General features: G+C 40.8%; 1 protein-coding gene across 5 annotated transcripts in view; it reads left to right on the top strand.

The window, feature by feature from the left end:
* LOC136432372 (WASH complex subunit 2-like) overlaps positions 1–23610 on the top strand; it is a 32969-nt gene extending 9359 nt beyond the window's left edge. Inside the window, exons 9-34 of one of the 5 annotated variants that reach the window (XM_066423585.1) lie at positions 503–574; positions 1403–1498; positions 2260–2377; positions 3013–3114; positions 3991–4097; positions 4837–4918; positions 5519–5578; positions 6486–6535; positions 7085–7196; positions 7465–7616; positions 8374–8583; positions 9731–9958; positions 10690–10781; positions 10963–11101; positions 11820–11984; positions 12375–12497; positions 13903–14040; positions 14436–14571; positions 15352–15428; positions 16002–16082; positions 17128–17256; positions 18945–19127; positions 19911–20283; positions 20760–20797; positions 21695–21893; positions 22937–23610. In XM_066423585.1, the coding sequence (XP_066279682.1) occupies positions 503–574; positions 1403–1498; positions 2260–2377; positions 3013–3114; positions 3991–4097; positions 4837–4918; positions 5519–5578; positions 6486–6535; positions 7085–7196; positions 7465–7616; positions 8374–8583; positions 9731–9958; positions 10690–10781; positions 10963–11101; positions 11820–11984; positions 12375–12497; positions 13903–14040; positions 14436–14571; positions 15352–15428; positions 16002–16082; positions 17128–17256; positions 18945–19127; positions 19911–20283; positions 20760–20797; positions 21695–21893; positions 22937–23085 (3411 nt within the window). In that variant the 3' untranslated portion in view covers positions 23086–23610. The remainder of the gene's footprint in view (positions 1–502; positions 575–1402; positions 1499–2259; positions 2378–3012; positions 3115–3990; positions 4098–4836; positions 4919–5518; positions 5579–6485; positions 6536–7084; positions 7197–7464; positions 7617–8373; positions 8584–9730; positions 9959–10689; positions 10782–10962; positions 11102–11819; positions 11985–12374; positions 12498–13902; positions 14041–14435; positions 14572–15351; positions 15429–16001; positions 16083–17127; positions 17257–18944; positions 19128–19910; positions 20284–20759; positions 20798–21694; positions 21894–22936) is intronic. The other 4 variants (XM_066423588.1, XM_066423587.1, XM_066423590.1 and 1 more) reach the window with 4 other exon arrangements.
* The last annotated feature ends 1911 nt before the right edge of the window (positions 23611–25521 follow it).

Below are 25521 nucleotides of genomic sequence, written 5' to 3' on the forward strand. Positions count from 1 at the left end.
AATCAGAGTCAGTTTCTGTTCAGTTGTGTTTTGTATGGTAATGTCCGGTACTAGGGAGGTAGGCAGGATGTCCGGGGGTACTGTTGTGTGTGTCCCGCCCTCTAGGACGTCAGGACTCAGGTCACATCTTATTGTAACTGGAGTCTCCGTCATGGAGTGCCAAAGCTGTAGAGTAGTTACCAGTTCCTTCAGCACACTATTGTGGCGCCAAGTGTATCTGTCCGTCAGCGCCACTGGACAAGCATTCAGGACGTGACGAAGTGACTGATGACCTTGACACAATGGGCATTTTGTTGAGAGGAGCTTTCCCCATCGGACTAAGTTGTCCCGAGTTGGGAGCCAGTTGATCATCCCGTTCTTGTTGCAGAAAAGCTATGTTCCATGTTCATCATAGCTGTTATTTACTCACACCACATTTTCAGCACCGCAGACAGCAACCATAAGATTACCTAGATCCAGGTATACATTGACTTTAAGACATGTATGCTTCTTCTTTTACCAGTATTCTGAATCTGAAGAGGAAGAAAGTGGGTCAGAAGAAGACGGAGTAAAACAAGGCAAGACCAGACCACAAGTAAGTACTACATCGTAGCAATCATACGGAAACTGTTTTTTTTCGTGGGCAAACAAGTTTGGATAGAATCGCCTCTCATCTCGTACTATCAAACACCCTTCTCGGGCTCAGATAGAGGATGGACCTAAGCATATGTTCAAATGTGTTAACATGGGCTTGATGCATTAAACTCATCTCTTCTTGAGGTGACTAACAGAGAGTTCTGCTTCACTGTAAAATGCTATCAAAGTACGACTCCAAAGCCACTTTCAAACATGAACAGTGGTTTTCGTGCCATTTTGAATATTTCTTAGGAGTTCAAGTGAGGGGAAATACCAAGGAAAAAAGTTTTCTCTTTTGGGACATAGGGGAGGTCAATGGAAAAAAATTTCAACTTGACCCATTGACAACTGGCCCTTGCCTTCTGCTATACATCGTACATATAGAATACGGTATGGAGTATTCCGTATCACCAGAGGTACCAGCCTGACTGTGGCCAGAGGGCAATCCAACCTGTGGGTGGGCTGGGATTGAGGGTGATGCAAAATACACCTTGTTGTATTTTATTTATGTCATACCCACCCGAGAAAACACGCATTTGAATGCAAAATGCGCCAGAAGTTGAGGGAGTTTTGTGTCCTTAAAAAAAAAAATTGTAACAGCCGCACATTCCAACTGCCAAATCCAGTATTTGAATTTTCGACAGCAGCGCACTCGAAATGCATTCTAAATATTCTATGGAAGCCCGTGTGATAACCCAAAGTTATCATCCAGTCCGGAACACCTGTATCGAACAGCCCAGGTATGACATAAGGTCCATTATCAACAGACTCTTCTCTCCCCCTACAGAAGGCTGACAGTGAGGAAGAAGGTGACTTATTTGGTGGTGCGGCATCAGATGAGGAGGAGTCTGGGGATGAGGTGGAGGAGGAAGATGAACCACAGGTAAACATATGTTGTCACTGTCATCTCAGTCTATGTACTATACTCTTTATGTTGAAATGTGTGAATGCACTAAACAGTTCACACCCTGATTTTTCCATGCCATGGTAGTGGGCAACAAGTGATTTAGTGGACCTAGTTGTGTTAGGATATTAAGACGTGTTATAACATAACATGGGAGCAGCACTGCACAAACAAGGAACTCTATGCTGGTCTCCCCAAAGTATCAGACAAGTTATGGGCCAGACGTTTAAGGTTTGCCGGACACTGCCTTAGAAACACCAAGGAAATAGTCTCTGACTTAGTGCTATGGTCCCCAACACATGGGAGAAGAAGGCAAGGAAGACCACCCCTAACATACTTAGATGTGCTAAAAAGAGACACAGGTATACAAGCTGATGGCATGGGGAAGGCTATGCAGGACAGGACCTTCTGGGCGGCTACAGTGGTTCGGGGGTCAGATGGAGAATGGCACCCCACATAAGTCAAGGACAATATGGTTTCGAAGGTTGAGCATTGAGTTTACATTGCTGAAAAGTGTATAAATAGAAGTCCTGTGTTTTGTTGACCTTCGGCTTGAGGCCGTCTTCCGGTTTGATGGATTGTGCTCTGACCTCCCATTTTTGTCAAATATCCCTTTAAGAGTTTATTCTTTATTTCTTGAGACACATCCTTACTTTACCTCCCCTACACTTTTACATGTAAATGGAATAACCTAAAGTGTGTAACTGAAATAGAGTCTTTTACTGGGTTTCCTCATCCAGAAAGCTGGAGGTTTTGCTGCAGAGCTGGCCTCCAGGATAGGTGGCGCTGCTGCTCCCGTGCCTCAGTCTGCGTCTGATGAGGAACAAAACTGGGAAGAAGAAAAGAAGCCAAAGAAGGGTCAGTGTTAGGATACATATCTCTAGATCTATGCAGCGCTTGAAATGTTGTTTTTTTCTGCAAAATTACAAGTTCCCAAAATTGTTTTCTCTAATCTAAAAAAACATTCTGCGTATACCCAAGCTGTTATTCAAACCCTATGATAACCTACTTAGCATTGCAAAGCTAAAAACAGAATCATATATGGCTTTGTTCATGTTTACTAATTTTTATTTATCTATTTATTTTATTTATGAATTTCGACAGCAAGATTTAAACAATAATTCACTCAGGCAAGCAGGGAAACCCTTCAATTGTGTCCCCACTGAATAAATGTATATGATCCACAAAAAAGCTGCATAAAACATATCTGTCTGCCAAAGTACACATAATTACAAATAGCGTCCAAGCTAGCTTGGACCTATGACAAGCCAGATTGGGCGTAAAAGGACAAAATTATCCGTCCTGGATTTTTTCCCTTCAAGATTGAGATTTTTTTTTTTCAATCTTAAATTTTTTTTCAGCAAATTGCATGTTGTAAGTGGGTATTTTGAGCCCTGGTCTATGTTATTTGTAAGATAGACAATGACTGACAAAGTAGCAAGCTTAGCTGTGTTGTTTACTAACATTGTATATTGATGTCAATGTCCTACCAGAGGAAAAACGGGAAAGGACAGAGTCTACATCCAGCAAAGGCTCTAAGACAGGGAAGAAAGAGAAGAAGTCAAAGACAAAGAAAAGAACCAAGACGAAAGAAGGTAAGAGATCTTTGATTTGAAGGTAGCATGTGTAGTCCAGTGGTTAGCAGCCCTGCCTCTGGAACTAGAAGTCGTGAGTTCAATTCCGGCTGTGTTGCAGTCCTTAGGACGGGACGTTAAGCCGTGGTCCACTTTTCATTGTGCTTGTCGAAATGAGGTAGGGGAATTTCCCCGGTACAATGAACCTGTAAATACTGTATATAGCATCTGTCTTCTCTGTCACGACCAATGGAAGAATAGCTCTTCTGTTCATTGAGTTAATTTGAGCTAAACTGGTTCAACATCACTTTCACTTTTATCTAGAATCTCACCTTATTGCATTTTAGCTGCAAGGTTGGTGTGCACAGCTCCATCCATTCGTCCGTCCTGCTTGGATGCCCTGCTTGGAGCATCTTGTACATCATTGATTTTACCTGTAGTGTCCAGTAATGACAAATAAACTGGTGGACGTACCGACTAATAAGTATCTAATACCAGCTCAGAAAAGGACAAGAAATAGTTATGCCTTTAAGTATCAAACTTATCAACCTAGAGGATTGATGTGTTCAAAAATTTGTGTTTTCCTAGAACAATCGTAGCGTGGAACTCGTTGCCACCAAGTACCATTGAAGCATCTTCATTAGACAGCTTTAAACAATGCATGCAGTTATAGATATGCGAAGGTTAGACATGACAGGTTGTTCAGTGTAATATAACCAGCTGCTTACCAGCTGTTACGCAGGAGGGTGGTTATACTGGCTGTATAGATACAGATACAGAAACAGTTCAGGAGGAAAATATTTTGCATTTACAAGCAAATGTTAATCTCTAAGACTTCATTCTTTTGTTTTTCGATCTTCCATCTAATTTGGATGTGTTTTACTTGTTTTGTTGCAGAAGATGACCTGTTTGGGGCTCCTCCTAAGGAAGAGGAAGAAGACTCCCCATTTGGTGGGAAGGGACTGTTCAGTGGAGGCGGAGGGCTTTTTGATGATGAGCCTTCGGTACGACCAGTTATATCAGAAAACGTATCTTTGTTTGATTGTATTGGATACCCGGTAAACACAGCATAACACTCCATGTTTGTAATGAACAATGCAAGCTGCATATCTGGACAGCTTTCTACTCACACCGGGAAGGACCACTAGTCTTTTTGATAAGTGTGGTGGGTTGTTTTACATGTTCAAGGTGTGGCTCTTCTCAAACACAGGACCTCCATTTAACGTCCTATCCCAGGACGTCCCTAATCGAAGCTAGGTACTCATTTTCGCCTTAGTGAAGTGAGGAAATTTGTGTTAAGTGCTTTTCCCAAGGCCACAGCGTCAATGGGATATGTCAGGATTTGAACCCAGGACCTCTGTGTTCTGGGCCAAACACCGTGCCCTTATGCCAACGCGATGCCACTTTAAGTTTAACCATATTATGGTTACTTCAGTAATGTGACTCCTCGGGAGTGATTTTGTGCATCTAATGTACTGTAATTCACTTTATCTTCACAGTAGCAAAATTTCATGGTGTAAGGAAAATGGACATTTTCACTGAACTTTAACTTCACATTGGCACCAAGTGATTTACAGAACGGATGTGTGAAGGAATTGTAAATTCTGATTAAAACAGGTTTTTCATGGTGATGATAAGTTAACGGCACAGAGGTGACCGTGAAAAAGTGAACTCAAAGTTACAGTGAAAGAAACCAGAATTACAGTGGTCCAACTCATCACAAAATTACGTTTTGTGACCCAGGGCGGTGGCAGTGGTTTGTTTGATGACGATGTGCCAAGTCCAGAGCCAAAGACAGAACCCGAGCCTGCTCCAACCAAGAAAGGTACAGTTTCACCAACTTATCAATAGTGCCCCAGCTTTGTCTGTGAATAGTTTCATCAGGTTGGCAAGTCACTGAATAAAAAGACTCTTTTTTTTCACAACCAAGAGATTTATTCAACTGACGTTTCGGTGACCATCTGTCACCTTGATCAAGGCAATTCTGACTGGTTCACATTGCACTGCAGCACCGGTGCTCATACATGTAGATGCATTCCCAAACGTATATGTGTTACACTCCTATACGTTTGGGACCACCTTGTGGATGCTGTTACCTGTAACAGTGTATAATATATGTATTAAATAAATACTTTGTGTTTGGGAACACAGCTATGAGTAGCGACACCTGTGCTGCAGTGCAATGTGAACCAGTCAAAACTGCCTTGAAGAAGGTGACAGATGGTCACCGAAACGTCAGTTGAATAAATCTCTTGGTTGTGAAAAAAGAGTCTTTTTATTCAGTTACCCCAGCTTTGTTTAAGCATGCCCTTCAATGTGCTTTTGCGCCGAATTCAATGGCATTGTGTGTATCGGATTGAATTGGATCAATGAGTTGATGATTATTGCATCGATTTGTAATTGCGCAAGTTTTGCCACCCCTCAGAAGCAGCCAGAACCAGAAGTGGGAGAAAGTTGCCTGTGGGAGCTGTGTCGTTATTTCAAGGTGCATGCCACAGACAGACATCCAGTCCACATGCACGTGTGGTGCAAAGCACGCTTGTTTTCCCCTTTCTACTTAATACTGTTCAGTGCACTTGGTTCTGTCGCTTCTTAATTTCTTGTAGCACAATTTTTGAATGTGATATGATATTTACAAAGCATACAGGCACTATTAGAAGTTAATGTCTTGTAGTATCCAGTACTAACACTAAAAAAATGTAAACCATGTAAGACCATGTTGATTTGATTATATGGATGACATCCTCTGGGAGCGCAAGAAATTATGCAAGCGTGCGAATAAAAAAAGTTTGGCAAAAAAAAGTCGCCTTAATTATGAAATCTACGTGGTCAGGAAGGTTGAACACATGGAGGATGGAATACGGAATGATAGATTCTTTTTTTCACATCTTCACATCTTCTCCTTTGACTTTGGAAATTTAATGATTTTGGCGTTCTACAACCCTTGTATCGGTTTCCGATATTTTTTTTACCATTTACGGCATGTATCAAATCATTTTGCAGTTGCTTTGTATGATTTACAGTCTAGTCAAAAACTTTTTTTCTTCTTGTGAAATGGACGAAAATTGATGCACGCACGGATGTTATCCATATAATCAAATCAACTTGGCCTAATATTTACTTTTTCGGAACACAAGCTGCAGTGTGTTGACATGCTTTGTGTCCATCTGTTCCCTTACCTTGTGCTGCTGTCACTTACTGTAAATGCAGAAATGTTTGCGGTAGTTTTATTTTTGTCTAATACAGTAGCAGTGTGTGACTATAGCACTGCTGCGAACTTAAAATCACCGCAAACATTCCATTTTCCCTTTGTACGCAAAATAAACCACACAAACTTTAATGCACTTACATTTAAATCATTTAAATGATTTATTGAATGTTTCTATGCTAAGGTGGAGATGACGACCTCTTTGCATCTAGTCCTCCTAAGGAATCCAAGCAGGTAAGAAGGAATAAAGCCCTTTTTTGTATTTCATTTTCAGTCTCTGTGTAACAAGTGAATCTCCCCTCTGGTGTTGCCTAGTAGGACATCACTGTTTAAGGTTCCGGTTCGGAATTTAAAGTGACCGGACGGTAAAGTAGTCTGTGAAAATAAGACGCAAATCATAGGTTTTCTCGATAGTTTTGGCTCCAGATTTTTGGGTAATCGCTATGATTATAGCAATGTGTATTGTGTAATCTTTTATATTTCCTGAAAAGCCTGATTTTCGCAGCGTTTTGCGGTTGCACAGTTTTGGTCCGCAAAGACTTCCTGGCATCAGTGCTCGATAACGGTAACACTGCCTTGTCGCTCGATTACCCAAATCGTGCGTTCTATGTGCGTTTTGCATGGTTTTGCGCCATCTGTGATTGTGGAAAATGTATCATCACAATTTTTTAAATTTTTCTCTATTGCACACACAAATTGATGACATTCATTGCCATGTCAGTCATTATCCTGGGAAAATCCGTCTTAATCAAGTTACATGTACTTTATCTGAATTTCCCACAGACTAGTGTTCCAAAGGCTCCCAGCGGTGGCGGGCTGTTTGAGGCAGAAGATGATGATGAAGACCTCTTCTCAGTCGGAGGTGCAACCAAGCCACCTCCTCTCAAGAAAGAAGGTATGTGACAGTCAATGATTTTTATATTTTTCTCCCCATACAGGGAGGAAATATACTGTTTTTGCTGGCGTTTTCTTTCTTTGTAATTTTTCCATACTTCCTTTATCAATGGGAGGGAAATATCCTGCATTTTCTCAAAAATGTTGCCTTTCTAGTATCATAGTTTATTCATTCATACCAATTGACAACTTGTTAATGATAATCATGTTTTTTTTTAACATTGTGAAAGTTTTGTCACTTTCAATATATATTTCCATATTTTGCCCAGAGTCCAAACCTAAGCCTAAGGCAGGCTTTGACTTGTTTGGTGAGGATGAGGAAGAGGAGGAAGAGGAGGGAGGGGGGTTGTTTGGAGGAACAGCACCTGCCAAGCCTGCGGAACCAGAAAAGAAAAAACAGGAGGAACCACCCAAGAAAAAGGTACGCTAAGATTTTAGACATTATTATATAACAGGAGGAAAAAAGTACTGCAAATGCAGAAATGTTAGCGGTGGTTCTATGTTTGCAGTTTTCGCAGCAACCGTTTCACCGCAAACTTAAATCCACCGCGAACATTTTTGTCCAATACTGTAGTAGTATGTGACAATAGGGCTGCCGCAAACTTAAAACCACCACGAACACTCCATTTTCGCCTTAGCGCGAAATAAAAACCATGCGGACTTAAATGCATTTACAGTATGCTCGGCTTTTAGACATTTACATGTACATGTCTGTATAGGCACAAGAATGACTGAAACATCTACCCTATGCTCAGACTGGTTCTTGTAGGAAAAGTAAGAAATGGTTTAACAAATTATATTTTACAATCTTTTGATTTATATGAATGACATTGGCTTGGGAAAACACATCAAGAAGTTATGTTTTCAGTGCTGTCTGTGGTTGCAAGACCGATGCGTTCCCTTAATACGCACTTTGAAGTCGTTGGGGACTCCCACTGAGTTGTGACTTCGGAGTTGTCGAGAGAAAATTTGAAGACAGCAGAACTACAACAGCGGGAATTGTCTTTACATGGGGTTCCCCCTGTTGCCAGACCCACTGTCGCCAGTCCCTCTGTCGCGAAAAGCGTAATGTACAGTGGGCCTTACATAGCTCGCAGTCCACACAATGTGTATAGTTCTGTGGCAGATTATCATGGAGCAAACATAAAACAGGGCTTCTTGTTTTCCCATTTTCCCAGCTGCCACCTGGTGCTGTGTCCATGTTTGGCACAGGAACCAATCCACTAGCCTCGGCCATCGCTGCCAGAAGGAAGTTTGATTCTGATGAGTCAGACGAGGAGGAGGAAGAAGAAAAAATAGATACACAGGAGGAAAAGAAGCCAGAGACATCCGAGCAGGAGGAGGAACCAAAGAAGAGTCTGTTTCAGCCGCCTCCCCTCACGGATCAGGTACTGTATGGCTTGAAATATTCACAGTGATTTTAAGGTCTCATGCCTGAATTAGTCCGCGTGTAGAGTCCCAAAGAATCCGGCCTAAAAAAAATTATGTGTTTAGGTGGATCATAAATTGCCTTTTATCCGCCCCACCTGATATAAAAAGAATTTGAGATGAAAGCTTGTTTATTACTGTCAGGATTAGGTAGGAAACTTTCGTTGTCCGAGCAATTTACTGCATGAAGAACACGTGTGTTTCCAACAGAAAGCAAAACATTTTCAGTGCAGTTTTTTTTTCTAGATTTGCAGTCATAAAGGTGCGTATTTTAATTAATGTTGATTCCTATGGAACGGCCTAATACAGGTATGAGACGTCTATGCAAAATCATCACAATGCTAACAACACAGACTTTTTGGCAAAACAATATAGTTTTTCCAGCGTTTCTAGACAAAATATCTGAAAGTGATTGTGATAGTTGTTTTTACTGTTCAAGATGGAAGAAAAAGATACATGCATCGACATGCTGTGGCAGGTCGATCCACTATGTACATGTGTAGTCATATTGCTTCCTTAGCTACATAGACCATTGGACTAAACATGTATTATGGTGACATATATGTTAGGCATGCATGTTCCTATAACCACCTCATCATATTATACTGTGGTTGTTGTGAACCTCAGGGTGAGACATTAACCCTTTAGCCCCCCTCTCACTGGACCTGCGACTCGTTGGCGACCTCACTGCGTCCTAGAATTTGAGTTAGCCTTGACTTTACAATGGGAATACCATGCTAAACGTACAAGTATGACTAAAAGACAACAAATCACACAAAGTGTAAAAAGATTTGTTTTTTTATCAATGAAATTTGTTCAGCGCGGTGTCAAATCGCACGGTCACAGCGAGGTCCCTAATGCGTCACGGGTCCAGTGAGTGGGCTTTTGTTGCGGCACACATAATGTATCGTGTCAAGGCCACTTTTACTATTTCTTTAATGCTATCATTGGTTATCATGTTCATACATAAACCTTTATTGTCATATCATCATGGATGAAAAATTGACATGTGAATCATCTTTGTATTGATACATTCTTACGGAAACAACTTTATTTTCGAATCTGAGTCATAGAAGTAATAATTTACTGTTCAAATATCCTGTCTAGCCCAAACCCAAGTCTGGCATGTTGTTTGATGAAGATGAAGAGGATGACCTGTTTGGTAGTGTCCCTACCAAGAAAGCGGCAGCCAGCTCTCGGGCGACCTCAAAGGCTAAGCCTAAGAAACCTGCTGCCGGACTATCGTTATTTTCGGACGAGGAGGAAGCAGGTGACCTATTCGGTGGCTCTGCTCCGACGGCGAAGGAAGCAGAGAAGCGACCAGAATCAAAAGAGGTTGGTTTCATGAGTTTATTAGTACTGTAAATGCAAAAATGTTCGCAGTGGTTTTATGTTTGCGGTTTTCGTGGTGAACTCTTTACCACAAACTTAAAACCACAGAGAAAAGCCGTTATACAATGTATTTTATGAACGTAGCCCTACTTGAGTTTCAAAAGCAAACTAAAAACCACCGCGAACACTCCATTTTCTCCATACCGCATTTACTGCATTTATAGTAAGTCTTTGTCAAAATGTTTGTAGCCATTCCATATTCAGTTTCTAAGTTACCAAGACAGGTATCAGGTACCATACTGCAGCTGCAAAGTGCTGAATATGAAATACATAATTATGTGCATGATGATAGAGTTCCATAACCTCATACTCCTGTGCCTTTGCCAAACAATATTATTGTTTCATCAATGATTCTAAAAACTTTAATTATTATAACACGAATTCAATCTAGATGTCTTGCTTGTCACATCAATAGATAGTGTGTAATGATTAACTACAGTAATTCACTTTATCGTCACAGTAGCAAAATTTCACGGTGTAAGGAAAATGGACATTCTCACTGAACTTTAATTTCACGGTGGCGCCAAGTGATTTACAGAACGCATGTGTAAAGGAATCCTAAACAGGTTTTTTCACTGTGATGATAAATTCACGGTACAGAGGTGACTGTGAAAACGGTGAACATAAAGTTACAGTGTAAGAAACAAGAATTACAGTATACTATGTCACTATAGGCTGTGGACACCAAGACTGGAAGCTCAGGGCTGTTTGAAGATGAAGGAGAAAGAGAGGACTTGTTCAGTGCTGGTCTCAAAGCAAACAGCAGGTACAGCTTGTTTCTGTACTCTTTTTAAAGGTCGAAAGTATGAAATCATGATATAAATATGCTAATATGAGCAAATAAATGTTGATACCATACAGGTTACCATATCCAGAATATTTCCAGTTTTAACGCTCTGAAATTGCTTCGGGCTCCTTTAATTTGTCGTCATGCTCATCCTTCCTAGTAGGAAGAAGCCACCAGGAGGGGTGGACCTTTTTGGAGGGGCTGATGTACTGGGACTGGGGAAGGCAGAGGTGCCTAAACCCAAGCAGATCAGCATGTTTGACGAAGATGAGAAAGACGACGACTCAGCATCCATCAAGGTGTGTTCTTGGTATAAGCCCAGGGCTTGAAATACTGGGTGCATGTGCACCTGTGTGCACCCAAAATTGGAGCTGTGCACCTAATTTTTGACTGTGGGTGCACTGGTGCACCTAGATATTTTTGTACGCTATAGGGTAAAGGTGCTATTGTACACTTGTATACAGAATGTTTTTGAAATGTAAGTATCAGAAATAGCAATATAACCTTTCATTGTACTTAATTTGATGTATCACGTGTATGTTTGAAATTTTGAAGTTGAATTTAAGTTCTTAATATTGTTCAACTTTGAAATAATGCTTTGCTGGCATTCAACTTTATTCTATGTGGTGCACCCAAAATTCCTTCTGTGCACCTAATTTTTTTGGTTGGGTGCACTAGTGCACCTATTCCCAAAAATGAATTTTGAGCCCTGAAGCCTGTTTGTAATGTTTTGTACTCTGGAAATTGTTTACTTCAATAACATGTGTAAGGTTATCTTGTTCTGCCTTCACTGCCCATTTGAAGACAGCTAGGCAGTGCAGAAATGGACTTGACTTGAGTGTTTAAGGAAGTATGACAAGTCCATGGAGTTACTGTATCAGAAAAAGGGGCTAGATACATGTAGGTAGTATGGTAGTGGTAGTGATCGGTTTATTGAGAAAACATAGAACAAAGCGGTCTTAAAAACTCAATTGCGCCAAAATTTGCAGTATCATCGAGTCCCCTTGTTTGTTTCAGAGCCACGATTCCTCGGGCAAAGCTTCCCTTGCCTCCAGTGACAGCGGCGGCCGATCCTCCGCCGCTCCTGCCAGGAAGCCTGCCGCACTGGGGCTGTTTGGTGATGATGATGATGAAGCAGACGGGGGACTATTCTCCTCACATGCAGCAAACAAGGACACCAAGGTAAGTTATATGTCATCAAATTGAAATTACACTCAAATTTCATATGCGCTATATTACAAGGGGGTATCATGAAAAGCCTAGTACCAGTTTGTGTGGATGGGTGAGGTGTATGCTCTGTATCCTGGGCATATCTTGGAAGGACAAAATGACCAACACTGAAGTGCAAAAGAGAAGGAAAACAGATCCACAGGAAAGAACTTTGCAACAAAACTAAGTCAGCTTACAGATGTGACCAATGTGATAGAGACTGTCGTTCTCGCATAGGGCTGTTTAGGCATAGCCGATGCTGTAGGGCTGATGTGAATTAGGATTTTTCTATGGTCTACTAACCAACGGAGGCCGTATAATATTATGTGTGGAGAGCTTACAAAGAAATTACTTTTTTTTCAGCCAAAAAAGCAAGACAAGCCTGCAAAACAGGCCAAGAGTCTGTTTGCAGACGAGGATGTGCTGTTTGGGGGACAGGAAGAAACGCCTGATGTGGACCTCTTCAGCTCCTCAAGCTCTTCCAAGGTACGTCTTACATTTTGTTCACTTCCAGAAGCTTTTACTCGTTTTAGTAATAAGTGTTTTATTTGCAAGTTCTTGCCCGATGGCTAATTGCAACATGAAACAAAGCATAGAAAGGGTATACTGTACAGATAGTGCGAGTTAACAATGTTGACAAGTGGAACAGTGGAACAAATGGCTATTGTAAGAACGACTACGGAATAAAATCAACGCTTTTTGGGTTTGACTTCTTTAAAACCATGCCTGGGAACATTTCAGCTCATGTCAGACTATATTTTTGCTTTCTTTGCCACCTTTATTGTAACCTGAGTTAGTAACCACGGTTTAGCAAGCGACAAGCTGTGGTTAGCAATCGACGAGCATTGAGCCAGCAGTCACTACGGAGGATGGTACTCAGGCTACCTTTATTGTGAGAATTGGGTGAGATGTTATTCATAGTTCTGGGATAATGACAGCGCTGAGACAGAATTTGACCGGTTTCGTCTTTATCAAGAATGACAGAGATTGGACAGTGGGTGAGATGTTGTTCTATAAGCATCTGTCATCTCAACTTTCTCACTGTTTGTGTTACTGATGTTTCATGAATGTCATTGTATGACATTAATTCAAAGCTGTGATATACTCGTAAGTTGAATCCAATTTCTTATGCTTCTGCTTGAGTAAAAGTCACTACAGTGATTAGGAAGAAAATATAGACTTTGTTTGCACAGATATTTAAGTGCTACAACAGTTCTTTAATGATTATCAATTGGTACTGTAGGAAAAGTTTGGGGAAGGTGCTCAGCTGCTCAGATGTCCTTGTGCATTCCTGTAAAGAAGTCTTTCAAGATGTATGGATCAGAAGTTGCTGTTTTTGAACATCTCATCATATTGTATCATGTCACCTCTGAACAGAAGTCAACATTACTCCATTTGAATTTCGAAGATACAGATTGAAGAGTTGATGAGTATATTGTATCCTTTGTGAATAATTTTAAGAACAAGGTCCTTTATTCATTACCAAGTTAAAAAAATTATAGCCAACATTTCGCTGACCATCTGTCACCTTCCTCAGGGCAATTCTGACTGGTACTTTTCCACACTGCAGGCTAGGTGGCGCTGCTTACAGTGCTTTCCCAAACGTAAAGTAGTGTCATATATGTGGTCCCAAACGTTAAGTATTGTCATTGGTGAAGGTTAGACATCCAGGTAATAAGATACATTTCAGACACCATCCGCTATCTTTCGTCAGTGAGTAAGGAAAGATCTGGCAGAACTAGGTTTTATACTAGAACTCTGTTAAGGAGGTGAAGACAATTTCAGATGGTGTCAATAGAAAGTCAAGACAACTAATGTCATATATACACAAAAATAAGTATTGTTCAGCAGCAATGAATAATGAAGTTATTAACTGCATCCTTCCCACCAGCCTGCTCCAAAACATGGCACAGATGAGGAGAAGGCCAGGCCTGCTGTCCAGCCCACCAAACCTGCTGGGGGAGACATGTTTGGGGATGAGGATGAGGAGGAGGACCTGTTCTCCTCAAAAACATCAGCAGAGAAACAGGTGGGTGAGAATGATAAGAGGATGCTGCTTGTTACTGTGGGTGGAGAAACTACATTGAGGCATGTTTATTTATATTACAAGTCATGTATTTCTAACATAATAATGTTCTTTCATAAGATACACAGTAACATTAAGGGCTCAAAATATGCAAATTGTGAAAAAATGTTTTAGATTGCAGAAAAAATAAAAGCAAGTTGCACTTTTTGCAGGCTAAGTAGATATAGGCTTGGTATTACAATGTAGGTAGCAGAGAAAACAGAAAAAAAGTATTTCGAGCACTGCCTTATGCCATCCTCATCCAGTCTCTATTCTAGAGTCAATTGAAAGTCGACTAGGGTTACGTTCAGATTTCTCCCTGCTGGCAGGTTTTACAACTATTATATTTTGCCCCAAAGGACCCAGTGACAAAGCCGTCCGCTCCCATACCTGCACCTGAAGAGAAGAAACCAAAGAAACTGGCAGGAGCAGTGTCCATGTTTGGTGGCATCGACCCTGCAGCACTGTTGAAGAAGAAAAAGGAGGTTGCATCTGGTTAGTAACAGTTTGCCTTTGGGTTAGAACATTATTCATGGATCGTTGAACCATATATATAGCACACCAGAATTAAATCCAGAGATGATCGACTATGAGAGACAAACAAAAAATATAATCATGATAATAAACAAGTCTAATGATACTACCTACTAGCTCTGAAGCTCCTTTGTGTACGAAGGCTTTACTTTTGAGAGAAGTGATCCCCAATATAAGCTTAACATATCCTTGAGAAGCTTATACTCCAGCCTTTTTCAATGGGGTGACCATCCAACTACCTGAGACAAGGCTCATTTTCAGATTGATTGATCTTTGAGTTGTCTACCTTTACAAAAAAATTCTCTACCTTTATGCTACCCTTAAATCTGATGTTGGAGGTCTTGAAGTTTCTGCATCTTCCATGTAGTGTCTCCATCCCATCTGGCCCCACTTAACCGGTCCCCAGAAAGTGCGAAATGGAATGAAATGGAACAAAATGGAATGAAATGGAACTTAACGGCATGCTGTAAATGCAGAAATGTTCGCGGTGGTTTTGTGTGCCTGTGTTTCTGTAGCGCTACTATTGTTTCAAATGCAAACTTAAAACCACCGCAAACACTCCATTTTCTCCCTACCGCAAAATTAAAACCACGCAAACTTGAATGCATTTACAGTGCTCCTCATTCATTTCCAGGAACTCATTATCATGTTACAAAATATGAATTTCAATGATGACAAGTTCAGTATAGGCTGCATAGAAAAACTGAAACTCTAGTCTTATTCCTGACATGTTCTTCACAGACCCCCTACTCGGTGAATCGTCATCTCCCTCTCCAGTTTCTGAAGAGTCTTCATCACCGTTAGCAGAAGAGAAGACGGTGAGTACCAGCTGTAGAAAAGGAAACACATTCATGTGGTTTCCAGTTGTTTTAAGATCAATGATTAGATGTATGAACAGAGATTGGTCATTAAGCTTGATGTTGTGATGTAGAGACATGGCTGGAAATAGCTTTTGCTGCATACCTGCAACTGTACACTCAGGTAACATTCAAAATTACCTGCAAGACAAGTTTTACCTGCACTCCATTAGAAAAATAGATTTTCGAAGTATGGATCAAATTAGAAACTTTTTAGAAACTATCTACTTTGTGTTTGGCCCTTCCGTAAAAATCAGTACAGTACACAAAAATCCACATTCAAATTATGCTACCATACATGTACCTGGTACAGGTTAGGTGCAGGTAGAATCATTTGCATAGCTCCAATCTTGCTTGCATATGCAGGTGCTGTTTCAAGCCTTGAGTAAGAGCATTGTACAGTTATGATTTAAACATGGTTTTGTGTTTTTGAATTGCATTGTGACGTGAACGTTTGGTGTGTTATGTGAAGTTGAATGTCATGGCTTCCTCCGTTTTCCTGCATGCTGTTTGTGCTGTCGTTCTGCTGTTCAGCCTGTGAAGCCTAGTGAAGGGTTCAAGTCTGTGAAGCCTCCCAAAGGGAGGCAGGCATCCTCAGCTATTGGGAAACTGCAGGTACAGTTTAGTAGAAGACTTGAACTGTAACACGCATTTGTAGAGATAAGATACTACTAGTAACTTGATGTGCAGCTAACCTGCTATGCAGTTGGAATAGACACATTGGTAGTGATATTACTGATAAGATGCTAGTCTGATGTCCAGCTAAGTTGCTATATATACAGTTGGAATACACCTTTCTCATGTGGCGGACATGATAGAATGAAGACAAGGCCAATGAGGCAAAGAAACAAAAATAATTTACAGATTTAGTTTTCCTCCCAAATCACACTAAGTTTTAAGATATGATATCCAATTATCAATATCATAATTAGACTTAGTGTAATGCACAGAAAGATGCAGCAATTTAGAGCCATGTTAACCATCCCATAGTCCCTGCCCTCCTCCGTCAAAACATAGACATGCAAAATAAAAACATACACATGCAGATATTTGAGGGACATGCAGCCACTTCCTCATTGGTTGATTCTCTAATTATCATGTAATCATTGGCTGGACTGGTAATTGTGATTGACAGTTAGAATCGGTCTAATGTTTGCCACAATGGCCTCGTTTTCATTCTATCATGTCGGCTGCATGAGAAAGGTGTATATATATATATATATATAATATATATATATATATATATATATATATAGACATAGGCTTAGCAGGGGACCTTATTTTCCTGTACTATATATATGATGGATTAGATGTTGTTTATACTGTAAAAATTGAAATACGCACTGATTTTATGTTGGCATTTCTTGCGGTGACCTCTCCATCGCAAAATCATCGCCACCCCTGCCCCTTAGCAAAGCACTTAATGAAAGCTGCATGTAGGAACTTTTGCTACATTTTCCCTTAATTACAACACAGGGTTATCATCACAATCAGAGGCAAAACAGTCATACTATTCAAGAAAAAGAACATTCGTGGCAAAAATATAGAAACAGTTAAACAGAGGACTAAGATGCTAACCAGTATCTATACTGGTATCATGTTAGTATGTACCTGTTTTGCTTGGGAGCTTTAACCTATTATTGACTATATGTGTTTACAGGCCAGTCTTGCCATAAATCCCAGCGCCATGCTGCCTGGTGCCACCCGTCCTGGTGAGAAAGAACCAGAGTCTGTACCGATCTCCTTTGACCAGCCCATGGAGACAAAGACCCTGGAGAGCTTGAGCAAGGTGATTATTGTAGAGTCTTACCACTACTTCGATTCTTAATTTTTGCACATAAAACTTTGTTCTTTGTTGTTGTTATCTCCATGAAAAATGGAGATATTGTTTTTGGCGTGTCTGTGTGTGTGTGTGTTTGTGTTTCCGGACTCTTGTAGTCAGCATAACTCAAGAACCTCTTGATGGATTACAATGATATTTGGTATGTAGGCGGGTGTTGTGAAGCCAAAGGTCAGGGTCGATTTTGGGCCCCCTGGTATGTGACCTTGGTACTGCAGCAGAACTTCAATTTTTGTATCTTTTGACCTGGACGTGCTGTGGTCTTGATTTTTGGGTGGCAGATAGCTTATGACGTAATGAAGAAGTAGTGTAGGTTTGGGCCCCCTAGCAGCTTGCTCTGGAACTGCAGGGGCGTCATCGTGAAAACCTTCTAAGGAGAATAACTGAACAAAGGAACGATGGATATCGGTGATATTTAGTATGCAGGTAGCTTAGACAGAGATTTACATAATGAAGTGCAAATTATGCTAATTGGGACTTAATTTGCATAGCTAATGAGGAAAATCTATATTTGCAGTGTTTTCCATTATAAGACTCAAATACATGTAACATATGTAGTTTATGGAAAGTGGAGCATCAACAGATACCAATTATGCAAATAAATTCCTCATTTGCATAATTAATGCAAAAAGACAAATTCATCAAATTGGAAAATTGTACGACTGTCAATATTGCAACATGTGTAAGTAAGATAAAGATGTTTATGATTAAGCATATATTATGTAGATGTGTATGTCATTTGCATAAATAGAATTGTTCATGGAGATATGAGGTCGCGGAACTCTTGTTGTTGTTGTTTTTATTACCTTTGTCAAGAAGGCTACATGTATGTTTGTGTGTGTGTGTGTTTGTGTATGTATGTGTGTGTGCGTGTGCGTGTGTGTGTGCTTTTGAGGGGTGTGTTTGTGGGGGTGTTTGTGTATAATTGGTATGTTGGAAGGACCAAGCCTACACCAGCTTTTGTTAGCTACCTGTCCAAAAAATCAAGACCGCATGTCCAGGACAAAAAATACAAAAACAGGACATGTTGCCGTAATACCGAGGCAAGCTGCCATGATCGACATTGACCTCTGTCTTTCCAAAACCTACCCACCAACCAAATATCCAATGCTGGCAAAAATATATGTGGAGACATAGACAGCCAGCCATACACACAGAAACCAATACCTTAGTTTTCTCGAGATAGATAATGATGCTCATTGACAATACTCAAGCTCTATTACTGTGATTGATGTGTGATAATGTTAGGATTAACCAATAGGATCAATCCTAGAGAATTTCTCGAAGGAAGTGACCCTTGACCTCTATTCATGCGACATCCACTGCCCGGGCGGCTGGGCTCGCTTTTTGCTTTACCACCATCCCACCCTTGCAGCATTTATCTACATTTCCTCAGAGTCTGCAACATTGCTTAAAGCCGCAACTAGCCTTTCAACATGTTTCTTGTACATATTTTGTATGTGCCCAGACCTCAGTCTTTGGCGGTTCAATGTCTTTACACACTTGTGAGCCTCCACGATACAGAGCTGGGCAGATTAAAGACATTGTTGCCCCAAACCGCGTACCGTATCTTCCTTGTCTCGTATTCATGTATGAAGAGTAATTCAATTCACATACTTTATAATGCTAATTTGCAGGATCGTGCCAAAATCCAAACCAAACGGAGACTGCCATCCAGGAGAGGCAGAAGGGCAGGTGCAGGTCAGCAGGTGGACAGTACAGTATCCCCAGATTCCCCTTCAGAGCCCAGCTCTTCCCTCCTCCAACCAACCAGCACCCCAGCTAGCCTGTTTGGGAATGCAGGAGAATCTACGGCCAAGGTACACAACTTCTACAACATAAGGATACAATTGAAAGAACTTCTACCTCTTTTTAATCTAATAGCATTGCTGTGTAGCAGATTTTAAGTTAAGTTAGACTGAGAATATTCTCTGTGTAATAGATATAGTTAGACCAATTAGATCTCTGTGTAGCAGATTGTAAAGTGTAGTTAGACTGAAAACATTCTCTATGTAGTAGATATAGTTAGACCGATTACATCTCTCTGTAGTAGACATTGATAGACTGATTAGCAGATAGTTAGACTGATTAGAAGATACATGTATATAATGTACATGTATGCAGTGTCAACATGGTAAAAAATGATATGATTATGAAGTGATTATGGAATGTCTGTAACCATGCCAGAAGCAGGAAATGATATGGATTGCTCTTTTGCTAAAATTGGTATCACTATATAACCATTTCTGAACACATGACAGACTAAGGCTAAGAGGTCCCTGGTTCGAAACCACTGCTATGCCCCTCTGTTGTGCCCTTGGGAAAGGCACATCACAGGACTTTCCTCACTCCACCCAGGTATAAATGGGTACCTGACTTCCGTTGGGGAAGGTCGTATTGAGGTCACCTGCTGGTGCCAAGTGGCAGCCGCCCAGACCCTTGCGACAGTTCCACAAAGTGCAAGTGTGGAGCAAATATGTATCTGTTGTGTATTATGTATTGTATTATGTGATTGTAAACCCTGCAGCAATTCAGCACTGGCTGCCATTGCATGGGTAATTTCTGACCAATAAACCATTATTATCAATTGCCTTGTTCATTAGGACAATCCTGTATCTGTGGGAGCCAGCAAGGACGAGACAGATGCCATGGATGACATCTTTGGTAGCAGTTCCAAGACAATGTCAAAGCCAGCACCGTCAAAGGCCTCGTTAGATGAAGACCTCTTTGGATCAGCCCCAAGTATTTCAAAAGGAAGTTTAGAGGGTGACAGTTTATTTTCCTCACCCTCAACAAGAACTCAACAAATTGAGGAAACACCAAGTACTACCGGTGCTAACAAGACAAGTGCAGAGGCCTCCGAGACTGACTTGTTTTCAACGGCCAAGACTAAACCCGTTCAAGGGGAAAGGAGGAGTGACCAGTCAACAGGCGATGGTGATGACTTGTTCGCATCACAGTCCAGTAAAACTACAGGTGAGAAACTTTTGTTACTTCAGTGGAGAAGATGATCAAGTCAACTGATATAATTTATGCACATCTGCATACTGTAAATCCATTTAATATCGCGGTTGGTAATTTTAGAAGTTTGTAGAAAAGTGAGTACTTCACTGCATTTAATCTTAACTGTGTGAACAAACGTCAGTGTCACAAATGTTTGTGATCAAATATTTTCGAAGATGAAATTACAGCGTTTGGCCAGTGGCCGATAAAGTAGCTAAAATTAAGTTACCATTAACAAATCAAGAATTGCAGTTAGTCAATGAAAAGCATTGATAATGCATTCCTCAATGAGGTTGACAACTTTTGATGAAACATTGAAAGTATCAGACTATGTAATTTTAGTGTTTCTGACACGATATATGGTAGGGACATATTAGGCCTAAAACTTTTGGTAACCATGTGGCAACCATTTATTTATTATTGTTTTCCTTTTTTTTGTACAATCACAGCTCCCAAGAAGACTGGCAAACTAGGAGAGATGCCTGAGGTACTGTAACAGTTAACACTATTTTTCTCCTAGCAACTCTTCAATGCCTTGCATTCTGTCTACTGCAGTTAGATGTAACTTGATGTGGACAAAATATTGTATCCTGTAGCATGTACATTTATAGTTATGAAAAAAGATGATGGTTGAACTGCAGAGCATAAAGCTTTCTCCACTACTTTGCACTCAAATGTATAAAATATATATGGATATGCATATGAAAGACCAAGAAAGCTTAATATTTTTATATTATTACAAAAATGGCCCTGAATCACATCTGCACATTGTGTAAAGAGCAGTTACCGGTACTATAATTGTACAATATATGGTTTGTGCAGTTTGTAGTGTAGATGAATGGATCAAATCTGGAAAAGGTGACCTCTGACAAGGAACACCTTTTCTGCCATACCTTCCACTGTGTGTTGGAGAAACAAATAATTAGATAAATATCAAGAATTAGTTCCAACCATTGTGTTATGGCACAAATTGCAACCGGTGCAATGGCCTAATGGGTAGAGTGTTCGCCTTGCATACGGCACGGTTGGTCGTGACTTCGTTCCCCGGCCAGGTCATACCAAAGACTTTGAAAATGGTACATACTGCTTTCTCTGCTTAGCACTCAGCATTTGGGAAAAAGCATGGAAGTTAAACACACATCACTACCAGTGGACTAGCCCCTGGGCCCTTCTGTAGTTATTGCACAAAGTTGTGTGGCCAAAGGGCTAAAGAAACAGAGATGGGCGCCGCCCTATGCACAGTCTGGTGCGTGAGGTTGTTAACTTTAACTTAATTGTCTTATGGCACAAAATGTATTTTGAAGACAGCCACATTTGTAAACTTGATTGCAACATGCCAGTCATAATCATAGTTGAGTTGAGGTTCCATTTCTGTTGTCCACAGGATGACATCTTTGCCTCTGAAGCAGCCAGCACCAGTACAAAACCCAAGAAATACAAAGCTGTGACCCCAGAGAGTAGTCTGTTTTCCGATGACACAAACATCTTTGCTGATATTCCTGCCACCAAGCCCAAGGAGAAGAAGAAGAAGACAACCAAGGCCACAAGCAAGACCAAAGGCCTGTTCAAGGATGAACTTGTGGGTAAGTACAACGTACAATGCACATTATTGTGTCACCAAATGGTAGAGTGGCTATGCTAGCGGACATGAGATTAAGAGATCATGGGTTTTATTCCTGCATGGCTTAGGGCATTTCACACAACTTTCCTCACTCCATCTAGGTGTGAAAATGAGTACCTGACATCGGTTGGGGATGTAAAAAGAGGGTAAAAGGAGATGGATGAGCTCTTGTCACCTTTCCATAATGTGGCCTAGACACAGGTTGATAACACTATCAGCGCGAACTTAAAATCACTTTTTGCCCACGTATGACTGTAGCACTACCGGTACTATTGTTTCAAACACGAACTTAAAACCACCGCATATTTTCTGCCTACCGCAAAATAAAAACCACACAAACTTAAATGCATTTACAGTACCTAAGGCTGTGGGACTACCTCTACTTTTACCTAGTACAGTATATAAGCCAAGATCTGTTGGCCCATTGTTCATGATCAGCTCAACCTGACCCACTGAATTTCCACACAAGGACATGAACATGTATTTTGAGCTCCTGCACCTGAGCCCTGACACTAAAACCATAAAGCAAATGACCTGAAATTTTTGTACAGGGATACAAAAAATGTAGCTTGCAAATGTAAATTTGGGCTCCTTCATGTTGTTTTTTTTACAATATGAGTTTGTAAGCTATTTTCACCAAAGAAAATTCCCATTCCTGATGCAGATTCAGAGAGAATATTTATGTTTCATTGATGTAGACATGCAGCAAAACTTCCGTTTTTTGTATCTTTTGACCTGGACGTGCAACGGTATTGATTTTTTGGTGGCAGATAGCTTGTGACATAGTAAAGAAGTGGTGTAGGTTTGGGTCCCCTAGCAGCTTGCTCTGGAGCTGTAGGGGTGTTATTGTGAAAATTGTCTAAGGAGAATAACTGAACAAAGGAACGATGGATTTCCATGATATTTTTTGATTTGCTTTGTATGATGTAACATGATTACATGATTGTATGTTTGTCAGCTCTTCAGAATCCTCGCCTTACTGATATATTCCTTTCCTACACGTAGATGACATATTTGCAGAGGCGGGCAGTAATGCAACCAAGAAGTCCAAACCGAAGAAAAAGCCAGCGAAGAAGACTGAATCTCAAGGAGATATCTTTGATGACGACACAACGGACATCTTTGCTGATCCTCTTAATGTGATGAAGAAGTAGTATCAACAGGCTAAGGCAGTTTATGATTTAAAATTGTATGTAAATAATTCCATAGAAATGCCATCTTGGATGGCACAACTTGATAACTTCACAAATTGAATCCAATTTTGTGTCAGCAAATCCTCTCAATGTTATGACTCAGAGGTAATTCTACTAATAGTTACAGGATGATTTATGTTTTAAATCATATGTAAATAATTCCAAAGAAATACCAATTTTGATGGCACTATTTTGTAACAACAAGTACGTTTTATGGATGGCAATCATGTGCGAATTGATTTTGGTCTAATTTCGAAAAATACATTTTTTTCCCTATCACACGATGGTCCACATGACAAGAAAATATTGAAAATGGGAAGATATGTCATGCGACAGCCTTGAGTGTAATTGTAGAGATGACACTAGTGTGGTAGTCATGAGTGTAGTTTTGCTGTTCACTGGTTTATGAAACAAATGTCACATCCGCGTCCTGCTTAACACAATTATTTACAAGACAACTTATTAAAATCTGATCAATCATCACAAGCGCCTCTTTTTTTGCTGCAACCTGTAGCTACAGCACTTTTGGTGTATTTTCCCGCCGCCATGTTCATTGCACAGAATTCTGTAATTCAGCAGAGGACAAAGGTTTGTGAAGAACACTTTTTTGTCTAAATGTTGTGTGTGCTAGTGGACTAAAGGCGGTATTTTCAAAGTTTGCTCCTAACACAACCAGAAACTCATGGGAATAGTAGTATTGCCATAGCTACGGCATCCCGCTAACGTCCTGATAGGTCCTTGGATAGATTAATGTCATGATGTCCTGATAAATTAATTGCCATGACGGTAGAGGTCGATTTTGAGTGACGTTCTACTGACTCAACAAACTGGTTGTTACCGAAGGGCTGATGAGTTCAGTGCGGCCGTTCGTCGTGCTTTGTTGGCCTGGACACGTTTATATCCTTATCGCTCTTATCCTCTTCAAGCCAATGAAGGAACGATAGCTGCTGTATAAAAGGTACTCAGCGGCAACATAGTCATGACGAATCTTCTCTTCCGGAAAAATGTTAGCACCTATCGGAGAGCACGGTCATTCAATAGTGCGACGGACGGTAGTTTCAAATTGAATGATCTATGGAATTTTTGTGATGGCGAAACCGTATTCCGCGAAGAAAGTACTCCTCAAAATCATCTTGCCACTAATTACCTTTAATTTATAAAGCAGCTGTTGTTCCTTTCTTGGATTGGAGATAGTATTTTAAGTGAGACACGTGGGCGCTCCTGACCGGGTTTCGCGTCTTTTAGAGGTGACACCTGGTCGGGAGCAGTCCACGTGACCTCACAAAACACCTGTACTCTAACACCTGTCCATAGAACCGTATGTAAGCTTCAGATCGCGTATTATCTGTCTGGATCTATGGCGGAGTGGTCGAACGGCGGTGGATGAGGAGCAATAGAGGACGAGAGAGGTATGGGCGGGAAGCTCGGGAGGGACTCAAGGGTGATTGATTATCGTCCCTAGCCTGTTTAGGTCGGGTCTTTAGTTGCCCGCCCAACATCCGCTGGGAGGAGGGGGGGGGGCATTTAGGCCGCGAACATCGGAGTTTGTGTAACACAGGTTGGCTTGTCCTAGACTCTACCAGCCTCCGCGGGTCGCTGGGAAAATAGTAGAAATTGGCCAAATAGAGTCAACTGTATGAAGGGAGTCGGCTATGGAGATAGGTCCAATACTGCGGCTGCGAATGTTACCAAAGTGGCCAAAGTCCCCCGGCAAATGTTCTCCCTATAACCGGCACGGTTAGTCTGGTAGAGACTATGCATTTATAAGGTCTCTTCTCAGCACCTGGGACAAGCCTAGACTAAGCTTACAACATTGGAACCTATCTCCATAGCCGACTCCCTTCATACAGTTGACTCTATTTGGCCAATTTCTACTATTTCCCCAGCGACCCGCGGAGGCTGGTAGAGTCTGATAAATGCAATCAACAAGATAAGAAACATGTAGTTATCAATTTAATGTCGAAATCGGTATCCGTATACTTGTACGCAGGTTCATTCTTTGGTAGCCAATTGTTTTGTTGACATGTATAGTTTCCTTCCGAAAGTCGCTGTACTCTTGTTAGTGTTACTCTAAAGATTCTCACGTATCCGGTCGAATAAGACGGGTGGCTTAAGTGGTCCCTGTGAAGGAGAGTGATGGGGCAAGGTAAAGGAAGTTCGCGAAAACACGACCCCATACCTTCGCCACATGATGTTGACCTCTTGGAGTGACATATGATAAATGTTTCCCATTCAACATGCAAATAAGGTCCTCATTTGCATGACTTATATCAGATTATCATCTTAAGGTACGCTTGAAGGGTGGCTGAAGATTTTTGGGATGTTATTGAAAAAAACCTTTTTTAAGCTTTATAAACCTTCCTCATCCTTTATTTTTTCAGCTGGTACCTTATAGTA

This window comes from Branchiostoma lanceolatum, chromosome 4 (assembly GCF_035083965.1).
Source record: "Branchiostoma lanceolatum isolate klBraLanc5 chromosome 4, klBraLanc5.hap2, whole genome shotgun sequence".
Taxonomy (NCBI): Eukaryota; Metazoa; Chordata; class Leptocardii; order Amphioxiformes; family Branchiostomatidae; genus Branchiostoma; species Branchiostoma lanceolatum.